This window comes from Natrix helvetica, assembly GCF_964273705.1.
Source record: "Natrix helvetica genome assembly, chromosome: 5".
NCBI lineage: Eukaryota > Metazoa > Chordata > Lepidosauria > Squamata > Natricidae > Natrix > Natrix helvetica.
In genome coordinates this window covers 153,373,810-153,397,333 of record NC_138551.1, presented here as the reverse complement: position 1 = coordinate 153,397,333, position 23,524 = coordinate 153,373,810, and the positions used below count along the sequence as shown (strand labels likewise).

General features: G+C 44.9%; 1 protein-coding gene and 1 long non-coding RNA gene across 7 annotated transcripts in view; one reads left to right on the top strand and one right to left on the bottom strand.

The window, feature by feature from the left end:
• KCNAB2 (potassium voltage-gated channel subfamily A regulatory beta subunit 2) overlaps positions 1–21,615 on the top strand; it is a 38,468-nt gene extending 16,853 nt beyond the window's left edge. For 4 of the 6 annotated variants that reach the window (XM_081955023.1, XM_081955025.1, XM_081955026.1 and 1 more), the window contains 13 exons: positions 8,025–8,068; positions 9,319–9,356; positions 10,482–10,561; positions 11,136–11,180; positions 11,545–11,589; positions 12,203–12,246; positions 13,068–13,154; positions 16,180–16,265; positions 17,153–17,273; positions 18,125–18,219; positions 18,316–18,436; positions 19,082–19,170; positions 20,146–21,615. In XM_081955023.1, the coding sequence (XP_081811149.1) occupies positions 8,025–8,068; positions 9,319–9,356; positions 10,482–10,561; positions 11,136–11,180; positions 11,545–11,589; positions 12,203–12,246; positions 13,068–13,154; positions 16,180–16,265; positions 17,153–17,273; positions 18,125–18,219; positions 18,316–18,436; positions 19,082–19,170; positions 20,146–20,235 (985 nt within the window). In that variant the 3' untranslated portion in view covers positions 20,236–21,615. Of the gene's footprint in view, positions 1–1,573; positions 1,807–6,664; positions 7,396–8,024; positions 8,069–9,318; positions 9,357–10,481; positions 10,562–11,135; positions 11,181–11,544; positions 11,590–12,202; positions 12,247–13,067; positions 13,155–16,179; positions 16,266–17,152; positions 17,274–18,124; positions 18,220–18,315; positions 18,437–19,081; positions 19,171–20,145 lie in introns of those variants that run through there. The other 2 variants (XM_081955028.1, XM_081955027.1) reach the window with 2 other exon arrangements.
• Positions 21,616–21,734: 119 nt separating this feature from the next.
• LOC309393187 lies at positions 21,735–22,928 on the bottom strand. Its single transcript, XR_014175544.1, has 2 exons — positions 22,149–22,928; positions 21,735–22,106 (listed from the first exon to the last, which is right to left on the bottom strand). It is a non-coding gene; the product is annotated as an uncharacterized lncRNA (long non-coding RNA).
• Between the last annotated feature and the right edge of the window lie 596 nt (positions 22,929–23,524).

The window sequence follows — 23,524 nt, the reverse complement described above, 5'->3', positions numbered from 1 at the left end:
GAGAAGAAGCAATGGGTGGAAACTAATCAAGGAGAGAAGCAACTTAGAACTGAGGAGGAATTTCCTGACAGTGAGAACAATTAATCAGTGGAACAGAAGTTGCCTCCAGAAGTTGTGAATGCCCCAACACTGGAAGTCTTTAAGAGGATGTTGGATAGCCATCTGTCTGAAACGGTATAGGGTTTCCTGCTTTAGCAGGGGGTTGGACTAGAAGACCTCCAAGGTCCCTTCCAACTCTGCTATCGTATTGTATTGAGTAATCTCTTTTTTTAAAAAAAATTCCACGTTCAGAATGGCAGTGAGGTCCTTGCAGGTGATCAAGACGATATTTTAAGTATTATTTTTACTTGTTTTCACCCCGTTTTCTCCTTTTTAGCGGATTTGGTTCCCCTTTTCTGTCCTTCCTCCCTCTTTTCTGCAATTCTTTCTCACAAGCGATGGATCGAATACGTTAGGGCAGCATCTGACAGATTTTGAGACTGCGGATTTAAGGGGCAAATTTTAAAAAACTTTTTCCCCCCTTTTGGGTGGCTTGATTTTTTTATTTTTAATAGTTTTTATTCAGCATTTTCCAAACATTAAAATCCCAATGACACTTTTACAGCTTTCCGTTACCGGTATTACTTTTTTTGCTAATTTCGCTTTTACTTTTTACTTTTTTGCATTTGACAACCTATTGTCTTCTACATCTTCCTCTTTGTTTCATACTTTCTCATGTTTACAACACAGACGTGTATATACAATATTTCCATCTCTATTATTTTCCATGTGTATATGCCATCTCCTTTTACGGTGTTTTCCATGTATTCCTTATGCATTGATTTTACATCTCTTTTCAAGCCATGTCTTGCCTGCTTCCTCTCTTATCTCTTAGTTGGAGGGCTTGGTTTAAATCATCCGGTTGGTGGGATAATTTGGGACCCTCCCCAACCAAACGGCCTTCCTCCCTCTTGGTGAAAAAGGTTGCAAGTTTCCCCATCCTTTAAAGAAAAAAAAAAACCAGGGTCGCAGAGAATTCTGGGAGTTGAAGTCCACCCATCTTTCCAGGTGCTAAATTTGAGAAAGAAAAAAATAAAGTTTAGATAATGCTCTCAACTTACAACCAAAATCCTAGCCAACCTTTCTGTTGTTAAGCAAGACTGTTCCCTTCAGCCAGTTTTGCCTCGTTTTACAACCTTCCTTGCCACCGATGTTAAATGAGTCACTTAAGTCGTTAAGTTACTGCCATGGTTAAGCGATTGCAATCTGGCTTCCCCCGTTGACTTTGCTGGTCAGAAGGTTGCAAAGGCAGATCATATTGACCCCGGGACACTTCAACCGTCATAAGTCCATGCCAGTTGCCAAGCATTCATACTTTGATCACATGACCATGGAGATTCTGTAACGGTCGTTAAGTGTGGAAAATGATCCCCCTAAATCACTTGCTGTCGTAACTTTGAACCGTCACTCAACCAACTGTCGTAAACCGATGCTTGCAATCTTTGTCACCAACCGGGCGTGCGAGACAGGCGGGATCGCGATGCGGCTCGCGCGATCTTAAGGCAATCTCCTTCGCGGATCCCGCGCAGATCCCCCAATTGGCAGCATCATGCTGTCGATGACGTACAGCGGGAGTCTGCGGAGCGTGGCCAGCCGGTCCCACTCCGAGTGGGGCCTCCACCAGTTGCCCCAAAACGACGCCGTCGAGCTGCAGAAACTGAGGGAAGTCCGGGTGGCGGCCCAGACCCGGATCAGGGAAGAATTCCTCCGGATGCACGGCCTGTCCCTGGACCAGTGCACGGCGCAGACGACCGGCATGAAATATCGGTAAGCAAAAGACCGTCCGTTTGGGTTTGCAGACCTCATCCTTTGATATGCAGATAGGGCCAGGTTGAACCTATTGGAGGAAAGTTTCCTCATTTTAGCTGATTAATTTAGTTTCAGGTGGACCGTCGATTATCTAGTGGAGACGCTGATTCTGAGACACGGTGGATTCTGTTAATATTTTTAAGGGAAGGTGGAAACCGTGTCGAGGATAAAATTTATTTGGGTGCAAAACTTCCCGCACGTCCTTTTCTCCTCCCGATTCTATTCCGCGTTTATTTGCAACCGAGCAAAAATTGTGTTTTTATTCCGATTGTGTCGTGAAAAGACTTGGATGGCTTTGGATGTTGCTTTCGGAGGAGAGAATTTGAGGGACGTTGTCAGGTCGTCTTGTTCTTGCACTGGGGGTGGGGTGGGGGGTTGTGAGACGGCCGGGAAACGTGTGTGCAAACTTCCCATAAAAACCGCCGTTCAATTTTCCACGGCTTTTTCTGGCTGCGCTGTCCTTTGAGGCAATCCCAAAGCACAGTTTGTGTTGTAACGGAGGTTGTGGTCAGCCGGCAGAGTGGCCAGAGACGTTGGAAAGAAAGGGAACTAAACTGAAGGAAGGAAGAAAAAGGAAGGAAGGAGAGAGAAAGAAAGAAAGAAAGAAAGAAAGAAAGAAAGAAAGAAAGAAAGAAAGAAAGAAAGGAAAAGAGGAAGGGATAGGAAGGAAGGAAAGATGTGATGGATGGGAAGGAAGGAAAGAGAAACAAAGGCGAAGGTAGGAAAGATGTGATGGATGGGAAGGAAGGAAAGAGAAAGAAAAAAAATGAAGGAAGGAAAGAAACTAATGAAAGAAATTAAAATGGAATTCTCATGCATTCTCCATTGGTGGAGAAAGAGAGAGAGAGAATGAAAGATTTATTTCTGAATTGAGTTTGTGCAGTTCGTTCACTTGCCACCAGGTGGCACTGTCTGAAACAGAAAATATGTGCTGGTCTCTTAACATTTTCAATAAATAATTCTTGGTTACAGGAAGTCCTCGGCTTAACGACCAGAATTCCCAGTCGGTCCTTAAGCGAGTTTTTACCATTGCAACCTTTTTCTTATGACGGTGGTTGTTATAACAAAACTTAAGGAAAACGATGTGCTTTTTAAAAAAATAAATAAATCGTTTTCTCGGAATTTATACCAAAAATTTTGCACCCCTGGGAGAAAAAAACACAGGGTGGGGGGGGCCTTGAGTTTATGCGCATTTCCCCTTCTTTTTCCTATAATCCTTTTCCTTTTTAAACTCTGCGAGCAGAAAAAAAAACAGAGCAGATTAGGGCTAAAAGGCTATTTATTCCACTCCGAACGTCTCTCATCCCATCGGGTGGTTTTTTCTGCTCTTTAAAATTCCCAGGATTTGATTCGTTTGCAACTGCAACAAAAACTTTAATTCTGTGCAAAATTAGAGCTGCCTTTTCTGTTCTCTATTCTATTCTATGTTCTATTCTGTATCCTGCGTTCCGCATTCTATTCTACGGTCTATTTTTTACTCTGTTCTATTCCGTGTTGTATCGTTTTATCTTATTTCCATCCAAGAAACTTGATTTCTCCATTCCTGCCCCTCCATTTTCCATTAACCAGTGTGTCGTCTGGCTATACGTATTTCGTGCTAACAATCAAATATACAATCTTAGTCATAATTTAATTTCATTTTAGCTTTAATTTTCAATACTTTAAATATCTAATATTATAACAATTCCATAGTAATTTATTTACTATTATGTAAAATGGGTTGTTTATATAAAATATATATACATATACACATACATACATACATACATACATACATACATACATACAATACAGCCCAGGTTCAAATCCCAGTAAGGGTATGGCTAGCTGATGAGAGCTAAATAGCTTGAAATAGATCTATACTAGTCTCCCTTTATTTATTTATCAGCACAAATACAATACATACATACATACATACATACATACATACATACATACATATATATATATATATGCTGGTCTTGTTGTATTCGGGTCTTTTACCATGTAAGATTGAGATTGTCTTGGCAACGTTTCAGCGAGGTCTCACTTGCCATCTTCAGGCTGGGTTTTGGGCTTAAAGCGTGGCCAGAGCTTCCGTCTTTCTATAAATCTTGGGGGGGGGGGGGGGAGAGTGGAGTGCTGGCTTTGTTTCAGTAAGTGGATTGATTGGATGTGTGGCTGTATCATGATTGGTTTATTTATTTTATTTATTTATTAAATTTGTTAGCCGCTCCCTCTCCACAAAGGGACTCGGGGCGGCGTACAATAAATTGATTGATTGGTGCTGGCTGTGTGTCTGTTGTTGTTTTGTGTTGTAACAGCCTGGGTGAAACAAAGCCAGCACTCCACACACACCCCACCAAGATTTATAGAAAGACGGCAGCTCCGATCACACTTTAAGCCAAAAACACCAGCCTGAAGATGGCGAGTGAGACATAGATAGATAGATGATAGATAGATAGATAGATAGATAGATGATAGATAGATAGATAGATAGATAGATAGATAGATAGATAGATAGATAGTCAGTCCATTTTTTCCTTGGGGGTGGGAATAAAAAGGATTTCCAAAATGTAATGTGCTAATCTATTAGTTATATTGATTATTATGGAAAATGGATTGTTTATATAAAAATAAATTATACATATATATATACACACACACACAGAGAGAGAGAGAGAGAGAGAGAGAGAGAGAGAGTGAGTATATGTATGTATGTATGTATAATATACATTGTCCATTTTTCTTTGGGGGTGGAAAAAAAAGGGAAAGCTTAAGATGCCATTTTCGGACACCACGTCCAGATGGCCCAGCAGGGGACAACGCTTAAGTTCTCTCACTCACACACCCACACAAACAGCAATAGAGACACAACCACACACACCCCCCAACCCTATTTGCAAGAGGCATCTGGGAGCCAAAATCCCCCGCCGGGCGCCTGGCTTGACTCGGAGGGCAGCATCGGGCAGCCCGCCATAAATATTACATCTCCTTCCCCGACCCGCCATGAATATTGCAAATGTCTCTCTGTTTATAACTCCCGGGCGCATGGCAGGATGTTTAGAAAAGTGTTGGATTACAGCCTTCCTAATAAGGGCGGATGCATTATTCATCTCTTGCAAATAAAGAAATAAAAACAGAAAAGGCCTTAGCAGGGAGGCTCCACCAGCCGTTGAGAAATTCAAAATAAAATGGGCAAAACTTCCAAAATTATCAGGAGGAAAAATAACAATAAGAGAGTTGGGAGGGACCTCGGAGGTCTTCTAGTCCAGCCCCCTGCTCAATGCAGGAGATCTTAGACCTTCCTGCTCAAATGATCGTCTTTCCTTCAAAACCTCCAGAGATGGAACTCCCACAATGTCTGGAAGGAAGCTGACCTTTCCCTCCCTCCCTCCCTCCATCCATCCATTGATCATCCATTCATTTATGCATCCATCCATCTATTCCTCCCTCCATCTGTCATGTCTGTCTGTCCACCCATCCATCCATCTATGTATGTATCTATCTTATTTATCCATCCATCTATCTTTAAATTTAATAAAATATCTTGTCCATCCATCAATCTATCTCTATATCTTATCCATCCATCCATCTATCTTTAAATTTAATGAAATTTCTATCTATCTCTATATCTATCTCTATATCTATCTATCTATCTATCTATCTATCTATCTATCTATCTATCTCTGTATCTATCTCAGAAGAACAGAGCTGGAAGGGACCTTGGAGGTCTTCTAGTCCAACCCCCTGCTCAAGCTGGACAACCTGGACGCCATTTCAGACAAGGGGGTGTCCACTCTCTTCTTGAAAACCTGCAACTTCTGGACTTGTTTGCTTACGAAGCCTTGGTCTGGATTTTTTCTTTTTTTTTTTGAGGGGAGCTTCTCAAATGAATTTTTCAAAACTCTTGAAGAGGAGCAGAGGGGGAGGGGGTGGGGGGGGTCTTTAAAATTATGCTATTTGATTGTGGTCATAAGTCGAGGACTTCCTGTATCCCCCCCCTCCCCCCATTTCTCAAATCCTTTTGTGGAGAGGAAAAACCTGCCTTGCAAAATCTTCTGCACAGCTGCAGCCCGGGAGGCAAAACGGATCAGCTTCCTCCCTTGGAAGTTGGCTAATTGTATGCTGATTTGTGGGTGGAGGGTGTGTGTGTTGTGTGATGCACAGAATGTGATACACCGAGTGCTACAACCATCTATCTTTTGTGGGCTCTTCAGTCTATTCTTCCAAACCTCCAATGATGGATCATTCACAACTCCTGGAGGAAAAGAAAAGGAGATGAAGAGGACGTAGAGGAGCGGGAGGGGGAGAAAAAGAGGAAAGGAGGAAGACAAGAGAAGGAAGAAGAGGAGTAGAAAGGAGGAGGAGATGAAGAAGACAGGAGGAAGAAGGAGAAAGGTGGAGAAGGAAGAAGAGGAAGGGGAGGAGAAAGAGGAGACGAAGAAACGAAAAAAAGGAAAGAAGAAAAGAGGAGGAGACGAAGAGGAAAGGAGGAGGAAGACAGGAGAAAGAAGAGGGGGGAGGAGACAAAGTGGACAGGAGGAAGAAAAGGAAGGAGAAAGGAGGAGGAGATGAAAAGGAAGGGGGAGAAGAGAAGGAGAAAGGAGGAGGAGGTGATGAAGAGGAAAGGAGGAAAACAGGAGGAAGAAGGAAGAAAAGAGAAGAAAGAGGAGGAGACAAAAGAAAGGAAAAACAAAGGAGAAGACGAGGAGGAGAGGAGACAAAGAGGACAGGAGGAAGAAGAGAAGGAGAAAGGAGATGAAGAGGAAGAGGAGAAAGGAGGAGGAGGTGACGAAGAGGAAAGGAGGAGGAAGACAAGAGGAGGAGAAGGAAGAAGGGAGGAGAGGAGAAATAAAAGGAGGGGGGGCAGAGGCTGCTGCCTCTCTTGACCTGCAGTGTTGCTTCTTCCATGGGGAGGAAGCAGCGGGAAGGGGAAACAGACCAGGCTGGAGTGAAAAGGCAGCTTGTCTCTCTGTGTGTGTCTCCGTGTGTGTGTGTGTGTGTGTACGAGGCTTGCCGTCTCTCCGGGCTCCGCAAAGAGAGCGAAGGAGCAGCCGTGCGTGGCAGAGGGCTCCTGCCTTGGACAAGCCTCCCATCGCCAGCTGCCTTGCAAGCGAGACGGATCCAGCAAGCCGCCATTCGCACCAGCACCCTGAAACTGCCTCCCCCCTCTCTATCTCTCTGTGCCCCCCTTTTCTGGAGTTTCCTGCCCCCCCCCTCGGGCTAGGAGTAAAGGGCTCGGGGCGATGGCTGCAAGGGGGTCCCCCCTTTGACCGGCCGAACCTCCCGCTGCTCGTCCCATCCGGGAAGGAATTTTCTGCCGTTCCGTATCGGAGAGGGAGCCTGCTGGGTGGCCGGCATGCAAGTCTCTTTCGCCTGCTCGGAGCACAACGTCAAAAGCCGAGCCACCGAGGACCGACTCAGCCGGCAGAATGCGGGGAGCCCCGGGCCCCGGGGACGTTTTCGGGCCGTGGCTATGGTGGCCCAGAGCCTCGGCCAGATGTCCACGCAGAGCGTGTCCCCCACCAGCCTCACGGCCACAAAACAGACAGGCATGAAATACAGGTAGGAGGGGCTTTCCCCCCCAAGACCCCGGTCCTCGACCTACGACCAAATTTCTGTTGCTAAGCGAGACAGTTTTTAAATGAGCTTTGCAACCTTTCTTGCCACCGTTGTTAAGTGAATCGCCAGGAGGTTGTATGACCCCGGGATGCTGCAACCGTCATAAATACGAGTCAGTTGCCAAGGGTTTGGATTTTGATCACGTGACCACGGTCATAAGTGTGGGGAAACCGGCCATAAGTCACTTTTTTCAGTGCCCTTGTAACGTTGAACGTCCCTAAACAAACTTGTCTCAAGGGCGACCTGTGCATGCCAAAATGGATTTTGCTCACACGGGGATGTTGTGACGGTCACAGTTGCAAGGGACGGTCGTAAGTGTGAGGAGTGGTGCTAAACCAGTGCTGTTGGAACTTGGAATGGTCCTTAAGTGAAACGTGGATCGACCTGTGTGGTGTTTTTCTCCAGCTTTTGCAACCTCGGTGCTCTTGCCGAGGGCATCCGGTGTACAGCCCGTGTGGGTCTTTGTGTATTTTTTTGTGCAGGTTGCAGTTAGAAAGACCTCGCAAGGCAGCCTCCGAGCACAGCAGACAAGCCTCTTTTTCACATGCTTTGTGTCTTTGTGTGTTTTCCAGAAACCTCGGGAAATCTGGATTGCGCGTTTCCTGCCTCGGTCTGGGTGAGTGAACGTTCCCGTCTCCGGTTTTGGGTGCGAGGGAGTTTCTGCGGGTCTGTGGAGAACACAACTTCGGCACAACATTTGAATTATCCACTACTCCTTTAAATACACATACACACACACCATTTGAAATCATACTAGGTCTCCGGGCTGCTTATTTAACCCAGGCTGAATGGCTGCAGGGGGTTGGACTAGATGACCTCCCGGGTCCCTTCCACTCTGATAATACGTGTGAATTTAGATCCCAGCCTAGAATTATATGATCTCTGAGATTCCTTCCCAGCCTTGAATTTCATGATTCTAGCTATGAATTTTAAGATTCCCCTACGAAGGGATGCGGGGTTGGACTAGATGACCTCCCCGGATTCCTCAGATGTTCTAGTCTGCAATACGATGAACTGTTTGAATATTTGGACTTACCGGTGGATTCTCTGACCGCAAGGCTGGAGACTAGGCTTTCCTGCCATCCTGTAACGATTGGATGAAAGCTTGTTTTGTATCTCCTAAAATAAGCTCATTTATTTATTAATAAAATGTATTTACAATACACGATGCAATATATATATATTACAATACACACACCATATATTAAATCTTTATAAATAAAAATAAACTGGACGCTAGCGAAATCTTGTTTTACAGCTCCTCAAATTTATGGATAAAATATATTTACCATTGATAATATACCTATACAATATATTAAATATTTATAAGTAAAAATAAATTGCACACTTGCGTAAGCCTGTTTTACAGCTCCTAAAATAAATGTATTTATCAATAAAGTATGTTTATAATACACAACAGAGCGCATATATAAAAATAATTTTTATTTGTAGATATGATATATATCACAAACACATCTTTTATAGCTCCTAAAATAAATATATTAGAATAATAAAAAATATATTAATAAAATAAAAACCATTAACCCATAAAATAAAATAAACCATCATCCACCCCCAGAGCTGTGCTGTCCCCTTTGCTGCTGTTCTCCCCCCAAAAATCCTGATCTTTGACCCCACCCCGAAAAAAATGTTTCTCTCCCCGTCATAACTTTCATCCGTCACTAAATGAACTCTTGTAAGTCAAGGATTATCCATATTATCTCTCCCTAGGCAGGGTTTTTTCCTACGTCTTCTGCTTTTCCCTTTAAATCCCGTCCCACCCTTTTGGGGGGGATATTAAAAGAATGAAATGATATAGTTATTCAATAAAACAATATTAATTTTAATTATTTCTGCCTGCTGCAGGAACCTGGGTGACGTTTGGAGGACAGATAACGGATGAGGTAAAGATATAAATATATATTTTCCTGGTTTCAATTTTAGACATTTTTTTCCCAGGCGTAAAGCTGGACCAAAATAGATTTTTTAAAAAAATCTCTTCTGACATCTTCTGTCCTCTCCTACCAAGGATCAGAAAACTGACAGTTTTGCAGAGGGTTGTAAAATTTGAGTGTGACCCTAATTAGTGTGTGTGAGTTGGACGGACAGCTAAATCTATTTAATAAATATATGATTTATATATATATCATCATATATTTATTAAATAGATTTAGCTGTCCGTCCAACTCACACACATATATATATACGGGATGATTCCACATTTAGAGAAGAGAAAAAGCTTGCAAATCCAACCCAGGCAAGAAAAAAAAAAGACAAAATATGCCCACTTCGGTTCGACAACATCCAGGAAAACGTTTATTTAATTTTTATCATTTATCCTTTTTTTGCAATAGCTTATTTCCAAATTTTTGCACATTTCTTGCAGTCTGCTTTATATTTTACCATTTGTTTGATTCTATTCTTACTTTTTAATGTTTTGTTTATGTATGTTTTCTAATTTATTTTATTTTTTATGGTTCGTTTTTTCACAGGTTATTTTTATAGCTTATTTTATTTTTGGGTATTTTTATAGGTTAATTGATATTCTATCATTTGTTTCATTCTATTTTTGCAGTTTACTATTTTAGTATTTTATTCTTGTATGTTTCCTAGGTTATTTTTTTTTATACAAATGACCTTATTTTGTTTTTGCACATTTTTATAAGCCATTTGATATTTCTATCATTTATTTTTATATCTTTTTGAGTATTTTTTAGTTTTATATTTTGCAATTCATTTCTTACGGCTTATTTTTTATAGCTTCGATTTATTTCGGGATGTCTTTTTACCGTTTGTATTTTACGGTTCGTTTATATTTTATTTGTATCGCTTGTTTTATTTCTTTTTAATAGTTTTGTAGTTTTCTTGCTTAGCGTTTTATTTTATTGTTTTATTTCATATTTGGTTTGGCGTTTTTTGAGTTTAATGGGCGGTCTGGCCCCTTCAAACCTCACATCCCGAGCGACTAGACCAGCAATCCCGGTTTGTTCCAGTCGGTTCCCGGAATCACATCCGTGTCTGTCTTGTAGGTAGCCGAGCAGCTGATGACCCTCGCTTACGACAACGGCATCAACCTTTTCGACACAGCCGAGGTCTACGCCGCAGGGAAGTAAGTCTGGCGCACTCCTGGCTTATGCTTCTTACAGCACCCCTCACGGTAGGCCAGTGGGAAAGGGTGGAAGACAAGCATTAGGCACGCAGGGAGTTCTCGACTTACGATAATTAACGACAGCGCTAAACGGACGGTTGTAAGTCGAGGATTACCTGTGACGCCTGGCGTTTCTCTTTCGCTCTTTCCCACTGGCCTATCGTGCAGGGGTGTTGTGAGAAGCACAACCTCGGTCGAATGGCTTAAAAAACTAGAAAAAGAACAACACAAACATATTTTGTGGTTTGTTTTGAGTTTTCTTGCAATTGAGAATCCTGCGAGAGGAGTCCTTTGGCTCAGATGACGCTTCTCTGCGTGAGTCTGCGTTCTCTTCCTAAATTCAGAAGAGGGGGCAGCTCCGGATTGCAAATATTATGGATTTTGAATCCAAAATATTTCAATCCTTCGGCCCTGTTTTTCTTTTTTTTTTAAAAAGAGTGCGAGCCAAAAAAACACGACCTGCTTTTTAGAGAGCTCCCCCGCGGCGCCTTTGATGAGTTTCTGTTCATGCGCGTTTTCTTCTTCTGTTTCGCAGAGCTGAAGTCGTCCTAGGCAACATTATCAAAAAGAAAGGATGGAGGTAACCATTATTCCTGCGCCCAAATTCCACTTTTATCCACCCAGAAAAGGGGCGTGAAGGTTTTTGTCGTCTTTCACAGCCTCACGTGGACTAGAACCTTGATAAACGGAGACTAAATCAAGGTTTAGAGTTATCTACTTAGAATTTTAGATGGGTGGACTTTGATTCCCAGAATTCCCCAACCAGCAGGCATTCTGGGAGTTGAAGTCCACTCAGGGTGGCTGGGAACTGAAGTCGGTTATAGAGGTGGGGGGGCGGAGGGGGGAGAAACAGCCCTGCAGGGTGGGCCACTCCCCAATCAAACCAAAGCGAAATTAGAGCACTTGGTGGTGTTTTAATTCGTGTTCCTCTCTTTCCCTTTCAGGCGGTCCAGTTTAGTGATCACAACGAAAATCTTTTGGGGAGGGAAGTAGGTGTATATTTCTATTTATGGTTTTATTTCATTTATCGAAATGTATTTTAGCTGCCGCTCACTCCGGCAGCCGCTTCCTTTACGTCCGATCTGGGGACCCTTGAGCATGCGAAGAGTGCTGCATCCTCCTGGCCCAGCCAGTTTCTCCCCTCTTTCCAAAATGGAAAAAAGAAATAAATGAGGATTTGATATTATACAGGTAGTCCTCGAGTTACCACCGTAATAAAAGCCGCCCAGAACGGCCGTAAGTCATAGTGGTTGCAAAACATCCTGATTTTAGGCGGGCATTAAGCAAACCGAACGGTTACAAGTGCAAATCTATTGCTGCAGAGTTTTGCATTAAAAAAAAAGGAAAGGGGGAGAATTTTTCCGATTTATGACGGGGCCGTCATAAAACGCGTCCCTGCTAACAATTGTGGGTTGTGGTTGTATTGCTCAGCTCCCCAAGGGCAATCATTCAAGAACGGGTGGGGCATATTGTCAAAACCTCAGGTCGTCAACTCCTCCTTTTTCAGGCAAGGTGGTAACTTCGAACCGTCACTAAGCAGACGGTTGTAACTCGAGGACTCCCTGTTTAATTTCACCCTCGTCTTGGTTTCTTTTTTCCTAGAGCCGAGACGGAGCGAGGCCTTTCCAGAAAGCACATTATAGAAGGTAAATAAATGTGGCTTCCTTCCATTCTCCATCCCCAAAATATAATTCCTGATTCAGAGTTGCGTCCGAATGTGGATCGTGTGACCAAGGGATACGGCAACGGTCGTAAGTGTGAAAAACGGCCGTTCTCCATTCAAAAGCAACCTGGTGTAGTTTTGGGTACAGAGTCCGTCCCTTACACACGCCTTTCTCTGCACAGATAGTCCTCAACTTACGACCACAATTGAGCCCATAATGTCTGCTACTGAGGGAGGCGGTTGTCCTGTTTTACAACTTCCTTGGCACCGTTGTTAAACAAATCCCCGCAGCTGTTAAGTTAGGAACACGGCCGTTAAGTGAATCAGGTTTCCCCTCAGGAGGTTACAAAAGGAGATTGTGTGACACACACACCCGAGGACACTGCGACCCGTCATAAATACGAGGCAGTGGTCCAAATTGTGATCCCGGGCGTGCTGCAGCAGTCATAAGTGTGAAAAAGAGTGGAAAAGTCGCTTTTTTCTGACGCTGTGGTCACTTCGAACCGAACGGTTGTAAGCCGAGGACTTAACCACTGCAGTGATTCGCTGAACAACCGCTGCGAGGAAGGTCGCAAAATGAGGCCAAACTCGATTCAAAGCTGTCTTGCCTTAGCAGCAGAAATTTTGGGTCTCAATTGTGGTCGTAAGTCGAGGACCTGATCAGACAAGGAATGTTTAGAAATGAAGCTCTGGTTCATCGTATTGTATTGTAATTTTATTTTATTTTTAATAATTACATTGCACTTGGGTCTTCTTGCAAGGGAGAATAAGGCGTCTTCTTTCTCCCCACCCCCACCCCCCCAGGTTTAAAGGGGTCGCTAGAAAGGCTACAACTGAATTACGTGGACGTGGTATTTGCCAATCGGCCAGATCCAAACACACCTATGGAAGGTAAGCTATAATTTGGTTTTTGGCTCAAATTTCTAAAGACCGAGAAGCATTTTAATCATCTCAGCTAACCTTGTTATACCTGCGGCCATCCGATTCTTCCCTTTTAAAAGGTTCATTGGCTTATTTCTCGGCCCTACAGGTAGTCCTCGACTTACGGCAATTCATTTAGCGACCGTTTGAACTGGGCACTGACAAAAGGGATTTACAACTGGTCCTTGCACCTAGCAACAACAGTCGCAGCTTCCCACGATCCCGTGATCGTGGTTAGGCGCTCGGCAATTGTCACGCATTTGGGACGGCTGCAGGTTTGGGAAGTCACGAAGTGCTGGGGACGCCAGCGGGAAGTCAAAAGCCGACATTTATTTTTTAGTTATGATTGGATTTACTTGCTGGGGTTATGGGGTGGCCTAGAGGTTGAGCTCTCGCCTCACAATCGGAAGGGTGTGCATTCAAACCTAGGTAGAGGCAGGTATTTCTCTCTCTGCACACGTTGAGAATATATCTGCTGAACAAAACTCCGCATTGGTGACTGGAAGGGCATCCGGCCATTAAAACACCCAGCTAGCTCCATTCAGTTGCCTGGACTCCACCCTACAAGGGATTATGGGGCTCGTTAAAAGATGATGATTGAATTTATTTGCCGCCTTCCCCGCCGCAGGGCGACTCGTGCGATGCCTTGCTTAACAGAGGGACGTAAAATCGGGTGCAATCTCATGATGCCTCACTTAACAACCGCACCGCTTAACGATGTTCCCCCCCCTCCCGGTTCTTAATGGCGGTCTAGCGGTATCAATTCTACCCATCAATCCTTTGACCGAGCCACCGTTTGCGTGGATACGAAGGAGATGAGAGAGTCAGGACAAATTAAATGCCATTCGTCAGAGTCTGAGTGGCTGATTATCCAACGTGAACAGCGATTCAAGCAGAGATACAACAGATCACCTCCTATCTAAGCAGGGGTTGTTTTTTTATGGCTCTGTGTGAGCCAGATTCCTCTACCCGGATAGACACTTACGCCTAAATCTTTTCCTTTATTCTGACCTATATTTTATCCTTGTTGGAATTAAACAGCTCCCCATGCTACAACCGTCATAAGTACAAATCGCAATCACGTGATCTCGGGGAACGCTTCAACCAGTCCTAAGTGCGACGACCGGTTTGTGTCCCTTTTTAGAGCACCGCCGTAACTCGGAACCATCGCTAAACGAAGAGCCTCTCGAGACGAGCGGCACATAAATTTAACGAACGAGTCATAAGTCCAGGACTGCCTCGAATGACCGCCTTTGCCCAAGCCAGCCAGCAGGTGACAAAAAGCAGCCGAAATGTGGATTAACTTGGGTTAGGAGTTCTGGGGCTTGAAGGAATTGTGCGAACCCCGTCTTTTAAGTCTCGCGAAAAGATCCTTTAAGGAAGTGCCATGCGGCACTGCGAAGGACAACGCGGCCTTGTTTAGAAGTCTTGAAGGAGGAAATCGGGAAGCGCTTAAGTAGACTCGTTCCGACCTCTCGAACGAGATCCCGTCCGTCTCTTCCCCGAGGACCAGGGCTCGAATTAGGGGAGGGGGCTGCTCCTCTCCCACTCCCACTGGATGAAAAAGCAGGGTTACCGCTCTAAACTCTTGCCTCTCTCAAATCTGTTTTCTATCACCAGGGGACCCATTTAGTTCCAAGTCGCGAACATTCATCATAGAAGGTACCCCTCCTCCTTGATTAACTGCATCCGAGCGGCATTTTATGAGACAGAAATCCTTAGCTTTCCCTTCCTTCCTTCCTTCCTTTTTTTCTTTCTTTTCTTTTTAATTGTTCCCCCCCTTTTTCGCTTTGGAGACTTTTCATTCTGATTGGCAGAAGCTCCCTTTCCCCGGGGGACGAGGCTCGCCATAAAATGCCAAAGGACGCAAAGAATGAAAAAGGAATACCAAAATAATAATAATAGTAACAACCACCTCTCTGCCCCCTTAGTTAACATCTTGCAAGTAACGTTGAAAGCACAAAATGCTTTTTATTTAAAACGAGAGATTATTGGGGCTCCTTCCTTCCCCCTTTTTTTCCCAGTGGCCTCATTTTGCCCCCTTCTGACCCCCACAACACGCGGCATCTAACGAAGCCCCCTACCCTGGCTTAATGCCGTGGCTCCTGCAAGCTCTCCTACCTGATTATAGCCTAGCCAGTTTCTCCAGAAAGTGGGGTGCATGGAGATTTATTTGCCCTCTGTCGAAAATCTGTGTTACTTCCTGTAGATTCTGCCCTGGGTAGGAGTTGGATTTGACGTTCTCGGCTCCAACTTCTACATCCTGCGGTGCGATGCGAACCCAACCGCCGCGTTCGGTGGAATTGGTCCATCGCAGTGCGTGAAATGTGCACGATAGCCTCTCCTCCCCCCACATGGTCCCGTTGGAAGGAGCCCGATCAGAACGGGGATTCTCCTAGAAAAAGAGGAGAACATTTCTCCAGCCATTCTTGGTCACCCAACCTTGAAGCATCTGTTCCTCAGTTAGATACCAACTGGAGAACATCATCTCCATATTCAGTGTCAGGTTCCCGCCAATCTTAAGAGAGAGATACCCAGCGGGACGTATCCACCATGTTTCTGGATCCTCTTTTAAGAGTGTTGACGTTGATGGCCATCAACTCAGAACATTCTGGAACCTCTTGTCTCTGGTTGTCCTTCTTGGGAGATCCCTTCAGATGATCTCCCATCAAAGTCCTCCATCTATGTCCCCCTGTTTTGTCGTCTTCTTATCCTCCCTTGTGTCCATCTGTTGGGTCGGGAAAAAGACATTTCAACAAAACGAGGCGTTTTCATAGCTGACTTTCTCGCGGGAAAGTTCTCCCATTCCTTCCGATTTTTCGAGGTCTCGATTTGCTTGCAAGATGTCGCCCGACCTCCTACCCCCTCCTCCTCCCCTTTCTCCTGTTTGGTGTTGTGCCCTTAATTTCCGCTGGACGGCCTCGCTTAACCCTTCCTCCGATTAACCCTTTCTCTTTTTCTCTTCCTGTCCTCTCGTTCCTTTCTCTCCCCCCAGAGACCGTACGAGCCATGACGCACGTCATCAACCAAGGGATGGCGATGTACTGGGGGACTTCGCGGTGGAGTTCCATGGAGATTATGGTACTGTACCTCTTAACAACCACGCGCCCATCATCGAAGGCTTGCGAATCCAATCGATTTAAGAAAAATAAATGAGGATTTTTCTCGCTGGATTTGATTTTATCCAGATGGAGAACAAGGTCGTGGAGTCCTAGACAAAACCAGAACTTGGTTGTTCTTTCCCAGTGATTTTTCTTTCACATTAGAATAGAATAACAAGAGTCGGAAGGGACCTTGTAGGTCATCTAGTCCAACCCCCCCTCCTCCCAAGCAGGAAACCCTACACCATTTCTGACAAATGGCAGACAAATGAAGCTCCCACAACCTCTGGAGCCACTGGGGGAAATCGCCACGAATTCACACCCATTTCTCCTCCGATGCCCATTTCTCCACTTGCTTTATTTCATGTCTTGCCCACCGTATTTCCACAACGTGGGACGGTTTTGTGCAAAGGCCCTTGTTTAAAATCCAGAGAGTCACAGCTAGTCCTCGACTTAACAGCAGTTCATTTAGTGACCGTTCAAAGCTACAGCGACACTGAAAAAAGTGACATGACCGTGACGTAGGACCATTGCAGCCCCCCCCCAAGGGTCACGTGATCCCCTTTGGCCAACGGGGTAAAGCCTGATTCACTTAACAACCAGGTTACTGACTGAACTTTAGTCATTCACTTAACAATTGCAGCAATTGTAAAAAAATGTGGCAAAATTCACTCCGCGGGTGTTTCGCTTAGCAACATAAATTTTGGGCTGAATTGGGGGCGTACATCGGGGACTACCTGAATTTGTAGTCCGAGTAGGTGGGGTGTTTTGATAATAAAGATGGGAGAAGTTTTGTCCTCCCAAGAGATCCTCGCTAGGGATGGATCCCTTCTCATTTGCACATCCTAAGTTGATCTCTCCCCGCAGGAAGCCTATTCTGTCGCACGGCAGTTCAACCTGATCCCTCCGATTTGTGAGCAAGCCGAATATCACATGTTCCAACGGGAGAAGGTGGAAGTTCAACTCCCAGAGCTTTTCCACAAGATCGGTGAGCCTCTCTACTCTCCCATCCATCCCAGGGTGGTGAGCTGTCACTAAAACAGCCCTGTCCCGCAACGACAAAACAGAGTCGGAAGGGCCCTTGGAGGTCTTCTAGTCCAGCCCCCTGCTCAAGCAGGAAATCCCATTCTTTAGCTTCTCTTTAATCAGGTTGTAGGAATATAGACTCATAATATTTAGTCTGCTTAGTGGCTTGCGGTGTTCAAGAACACGAGAACGCTTAAAAATTGGCTTTCTTAGTCCTGGGTTTTTTCTAAAACGAGTTTAAAATATTAAAAAAACCCACAAAGCACCACTGGAAGTCTCTTTTCTAAAGTACAGGCAGTCCTCAAGTTATAACGGTTCATTTAGTGACTGTTTAAGTTACAATTGCGCTGAAAAAAGTGACAGGATTGTTTTCCCCACTTATGACCGTTGCGGCATCCCTGTGGTTACACGATCAAAATTTAGAGGCTTGGCAACTGGCATGTACTTATGACGGTTGAGTGTCCCGGGGTCACGTCATCCCCCTTTGCGACCTTTTGACAAGCAACGTCACGGGGGAAGCCACGCCCACTCAACCATGGGACTAACTGAACAAGCGCAGGGATTCACTTAACGATGGCAAGAAAGGTCACGAAAAGAGACAACACTCACTTCACAACTGTCTCCCTTAGCAACGGAAATGCTCGGCTCAAATGCAGTCGTACGTTGAGGACTACTGATTCCTTACAATGTGGCTTAGTTTCCTCTGGTGTTCAGGAAAACGAGACGGCTTAGAAACTTGGTTTCTGATTCCTTGTAATCTGGGTTTGCCGCTACTCCGCCGTGTGACCTCACCGCCATCTCTTTCCTTCCCAGGCGTGGGAGCGATGACGTGGTCCCCGTTGGCGTGCGGAATCGTGTCGGGGAAGTACGATGGTGGGATCCCCCCTTACTCCCGAGCGTCACTGAAAGTAAGTAAGCCCGTCTGCTTCCTCCTCCTTATCCCGCCTAACTCCCGGGATCCTCCCATCCACCGTGGCCTCTTCCGCCTTCCTCCTCCCGTCTAGGGTTACCAGTGGTTGAAGGACAAGATTTTAAGTGAGGAAGGGAGACGGCAGCAGGCGAAGCTGAAGGAGCTGCAAGCGATCGCCGAGCGGCTGGGCTGCACCCTGCCGCAGCTCGCCATCGGTGAGTGGGAACGGGGAGCTCGCGTCCTCGCCCGACTTCGGATCTTGTGGCAGGGAGTTCCGCAGGCGTCGAGCCATAGCGGACGGGCATTGCATGTGCAAGCCTACAGATTGCTGGAATCACCTGTTTGTACTTGTATGTTCCTTCTTTGGGAAAAGTGACTTATGTCCAGGGTTCGCATTTACGTCCGTGGGAGCCTCCCCGTAGTCACGGGATCCAAATTCAGATGTTTGGCAACGGATTCGTATTTATGACGGTCGCAGTGTCCCAGGGTCACGTGATCCCGTTTTGTGACCTTCGGACAAGCGAAGTCAGATGGGGGAGCCAGATTGACTGAACAAATGTGTTACTAACTGAACAACAGCCGTGATTCGCTTAACGACAGTGGTAAGAGAGGTCATAAAACGGGGCAAAACTCACTTAACAGTCGTCTGGCTTAGCAGCCAAAATTTAGGGCTCAATTAGGGTCATAAATCAAGGACTCTACCTGTAATTTTTATCTCACTCTCTCTCCCCTCTACGGTTTTTTTTCTTCTAAATTGGAAAAAAAATCCAGATGTCTCCCCTAAGCAAAGCGGATTAAATCAGATTTTGCCCCTTGGTGCCCTGCCATTCTTCCCTTCATAATTGTGCATTTTTCACCAGCGTGGTGCCTACGAAACGAGAGCGTCAGTTCCGTCCTCCTGGGAGCTTCCAACGCGGATCAGTTGATGGAGAACATTGGAGCAATACAGGTGAGGAAAAAGAGGGGAGGTGGGGGGGGGGGCTTTAGGGTAGCGGGTTGGAATTACAAGCAGGAATTTCCAGGCATTGACCCCAAAAGCCACTGTGTGTTCCTTGTAATCTCCCCCCCCCCAAACTTAAATCACTGGAAAGCGAAGTTTTATACCTCTCTCCTTAAGACCTATTTAAATAAGCCTTTATTTAAATAAATAAAATGTATTTGTGTTTACTTCTAAATTCTTCCCCTTTTTTTTTCCTTTTAGATCTTGGACTTGATAGATTTGTCAGTAGGTAGAAAGATAGATGATAGATAGATAGATAGATAGATAGATAGATAGATAGATAGATAGATAGATAGATGATAGATGATAGATAGATAGATAGATAGATAGATAGATAGATAGATAGATAGATAGATGATAGAGATTCATTGATTGATTGATTCATAGATTGATTAGATTCATAGATGATGGATAGATTCATAGATTGATTATTCATAGATAGTTTCATGGATGGATGGATTCATTGATTGATTGATTGATAGATTAGATAGATAGTGATTCATTGATTGATTGATTGATTGATATATTAATTGATTAGATTCCTAGATAAGATTCATAGACGGATGGATGGATAGATTCATAGATGGATGGATGGATAGATAGATTCATAGATTGATTATATTCATAGATTCATGAATGGATGGATTCAGAAATGATAGATAGATAGATGATAGAGAGATGATAGATAGATATGGATGTATATGGATTGATAGATGATTGATAGATAGCTAGACAGAGATATATAGATATTAATTTTAAAAAGGCTAAAATAGATGCCCGTTTTACAGATCACCGTGTTCCTGAAAAACCCCTTTATAAATCCCAATCTCTAAATCAACTCAATTTAAGAGTGTTGTTTTTCTCTCCAGACGGAGATTTGGTAGGAAAAAAGCATCCTTTAATTTTATCCTTCTTTCCCGGCAGGTTCTCCCCAAACTCTCCTCTTCGATTATCCATGAAATCGATAGCATCCTGGGCAATAAACCTTACAGCAAAAAGGACTACCGTTCTTAATAACGGGGAAAGGTGCATTTGGGGGGGGGTAGCGCCCACCCCCACCCCCTGGTTAATTTGGGACTGATCCTCACGTCTGCCTCTCTCCTCTTCGCTTGCTTAAAGCTTTATTCCGAAGAAGCTGAGCGAGCACGGCGGTTTTGCATCCAAGAATTAAAAAAACGAAAATACCACCGCACCCGGAGATCTTCCTTCTTCAGAGGACCCCACCCCGTTTCCCAACGTGGCCAGACCACATTTTAAGCTTTTCTTTTTTTGCTTTTCAAATTTTCCCTTCCTCCCTCCGTGATTGCAAGAAGCAACATTCGGGAGGAGAAAAAATCACGGGGAAAATCTAACACTTCCTTCCCCCCCCCTTTTCTTTTCTTTTTTTTCAAAGGGAAAAAAGCAAATTTTCGGCCCCGTCTTGACGTTACGGCCGCAGGTTGGGAGGGAGGGGGGTGTTGGTTTTTTTTTTTTTCCTGTTCCAAGAAAAGAAAAAAAACTCCTCGTAGGCACAAGTGTCAGTGTTTTTAAACATTAATCTGGACCTCACCTCCCTCCTTCTCCCCCCCCCATCCCACTAATAAGAGCTGGCACGATTTTTATATAAAAAAGCAGGCATGGACTAAGCTGAGATTATTATTAGAAACTGCTTATGGGGGAACTTAATGCATGCATCTTCCTATCCCAAACCATCGCTCCTCCTTCGTTAACGTGGTTTATTTATTTTTATTATTCTTGGTTAAGTTTGAAACGGGAAAAGAGATTTTTATTTTTTTATTTCTTGGAGACGGAGGTGGGTGGGGTGGGGGGGGTAAACAAAAGAGAATTAAGAATCTTCTGGGCAAAGGGAGCCAGTAAACTTTGGGATACAGCGCACAGTTTGATCGAAATGTTTTTGGTCTCGGTTATTTCTCCCAGAAATATGGTCTTTATTACAGATATTTCAAGGTGGCATTCAGGCGAGGTCGAGCTATGTTTCCCGGGCACCCCAAAATCGGTGGGGTGGGGTATCCCCAGGCTCTTTTTTTTTTTTTTTTTTTTTGAGAATTGGTTTGACAAAATTATCCTTGCATTTTGAGAATCGGCTGGCTGCTGCACTGGAATTTGTATGGCCACGGCGCACAAAATGCCCCTTGGACTGGAAAGGGAAGGGGTGTGGCAGTCTGGGGAAGGGGGCTTGCCATGGGTGCCCGCAACATTGTCCACCTCCCACCCGCCCACCCCACAAAGAGTTTCAGGGAAGGTTGCAAGTTTCCCAGCGTTAGCAGTTGATGTCCTCGTTTGTGCCTTAGCGCAATGCAGAATTTTAAATCTTCAAATTAGGGCAAAGAGTCGCATCCTGTTAAAAAGGCCTGATTGAAAACGCCCATGTATGTCTCCGGTTCCTCCTCCCACCCACCCCCCAAAATATTCCTCCTCCTCAAATGAGCTTGGATCAAACTGCATCCTCTCTAACCTTAAATGTAAGATTTTGGGTTAAAACGGCTTTTAAAAAATGACTTTCCCCCCCCCCCCCCCCAATAAGGCTTCCAAAAAAAAAAAATCCCTCTTTGCTACCTGGGTTCTCCTAAATACTGGTAGTCCTCAACTTACGACCACAATTGGGCCCAAAATTTCTGCGGCTGAGGGAAGACGGTCGTTGAGTGAGCTGGACACGGTTAAGGAAGGGAATCAGTGCAGTGGTGAAGTTAGCAACACGGTTGTTAAGTGAAATCAGTCTTCTCCGTTTGTCAGAAGGTCGCCAAAGGGGAATCTCCAATTTTGATCCTCAGACCTGGTCGTTAAGTCTGAAAAATGGTTGCTAAGTCAACGTTCAGAGCCATTTTAACACCGAAAGGTCACTCAACAAAACAGTTGTAAGTAGAGAACTGCCTGTCATTCTAACGCTGGAACCCCCCCCCCCTTCCCATCTGAAGAAACTCCCCAACTCAAAAAGGACCACGCTGCAAAGGGGAAAGAGCGGGTTTGACCCCCCCCCCAAACTTGTACCATCAATCAAAATTGATTTTCCACCGTCTCCAATCCTGGGAGGCCCAGATAATTTAGTGGGGGGGGGGGACGACAAGGTTGCTGTGAGGGGTCCATGCTTGTCCTCCCTCCCTCGGTTGTGTTGGCCAACAAGAACTGATGGGGGAAAACCTTGTGAGTCGGCCATGAAGGCTCCCAGATTTTGTGCGTCGCCTTTCTGTAAATAAAAATGTTTTTTTTTCCCGTTCTTTCCCCCCCCCCAACAATTTGTTGTGTTCTGTCCCCCCCAAACGACAAACCACAGGTCTCTCTAATAAACCCGGCATCTTATGATTGTAATTATTCCCACGCTTAATTGCAAATCCTCCTGGGCGTCTCCACCCTGCTTCTTAAAAACAAAAGATTTGGATTGTTAAAAAGATTTTAAAAACAAACAAAAAACCACCACAACTGCTGTATTTACGGAATGGACGAAACAACTAGCTAAATAAAACCAGGCCTTATTTGAACGATGGTCTTCCGGCAGAGTTGTCTTTTCGGGGTGTTTTTGTCTTTTTTGGGGGGGGGTGGAGGGAGTTCTCGAGAGGAGGAGTGAAGAAACAGCTTGGATGGGGCACCACTAGGAAATCCTAGGGGGGAAAGGAAACATTCTGGAAAGAAAATGGGAAATCAATTCCGTATTGTGGGTTAAGTTGTTTGGGATCAGTGCAGCCCATAAAGGGCAATGTATGCTGCCCTCTGGTGGCTAATTTGGGGTATTTTGGCTGTAAAACCGGTGATTTGTTGCCCTCTGGTGGAAATGTTTAGCTATTGCAGTGAATAAAATGAACATGGGGTATTTGTTCTTGAGACTACAACTCTATTCAAAGGTCTTCGCCTCATGCTACCCCCGGTGGCCGGAATGGGTACTGCAACCTATAGGAACACACAGCGACTCTTATTTAAAGGTCTTTGTCTCATGCTACCCCCGGTGGCCAGAATGGGTACTGCAACCTATAGGGAATCAGACAAGGTTTTCGGGGGGGGGGGGGGGGGAGGAAATTTGGGGGAGGGGATAAAAAATGTTCTTCATGTCCTTTTCTTGTGTTCAGCATTAACCAGGTGGAGGGTTTTTTCCAAGGATTTTCTCAGGAGCTCCAGCATCTTGAGTGAGCCTCCCCAGTAGGAGGCAGTCTCTCTTAGCTGGCAGGGAAGAAAACACACTCAAACAAGACCCCGGTCTCCCTTTGGGCAGTTCTGCAAAATGGAGAGACCTCAGCAGCCCAGCTTGGGAAGGCTGAGAGGAGCCAGCCCCTTGCCTCAGTCTACTTGTGCCCATGGGGACACCTCACCAAGC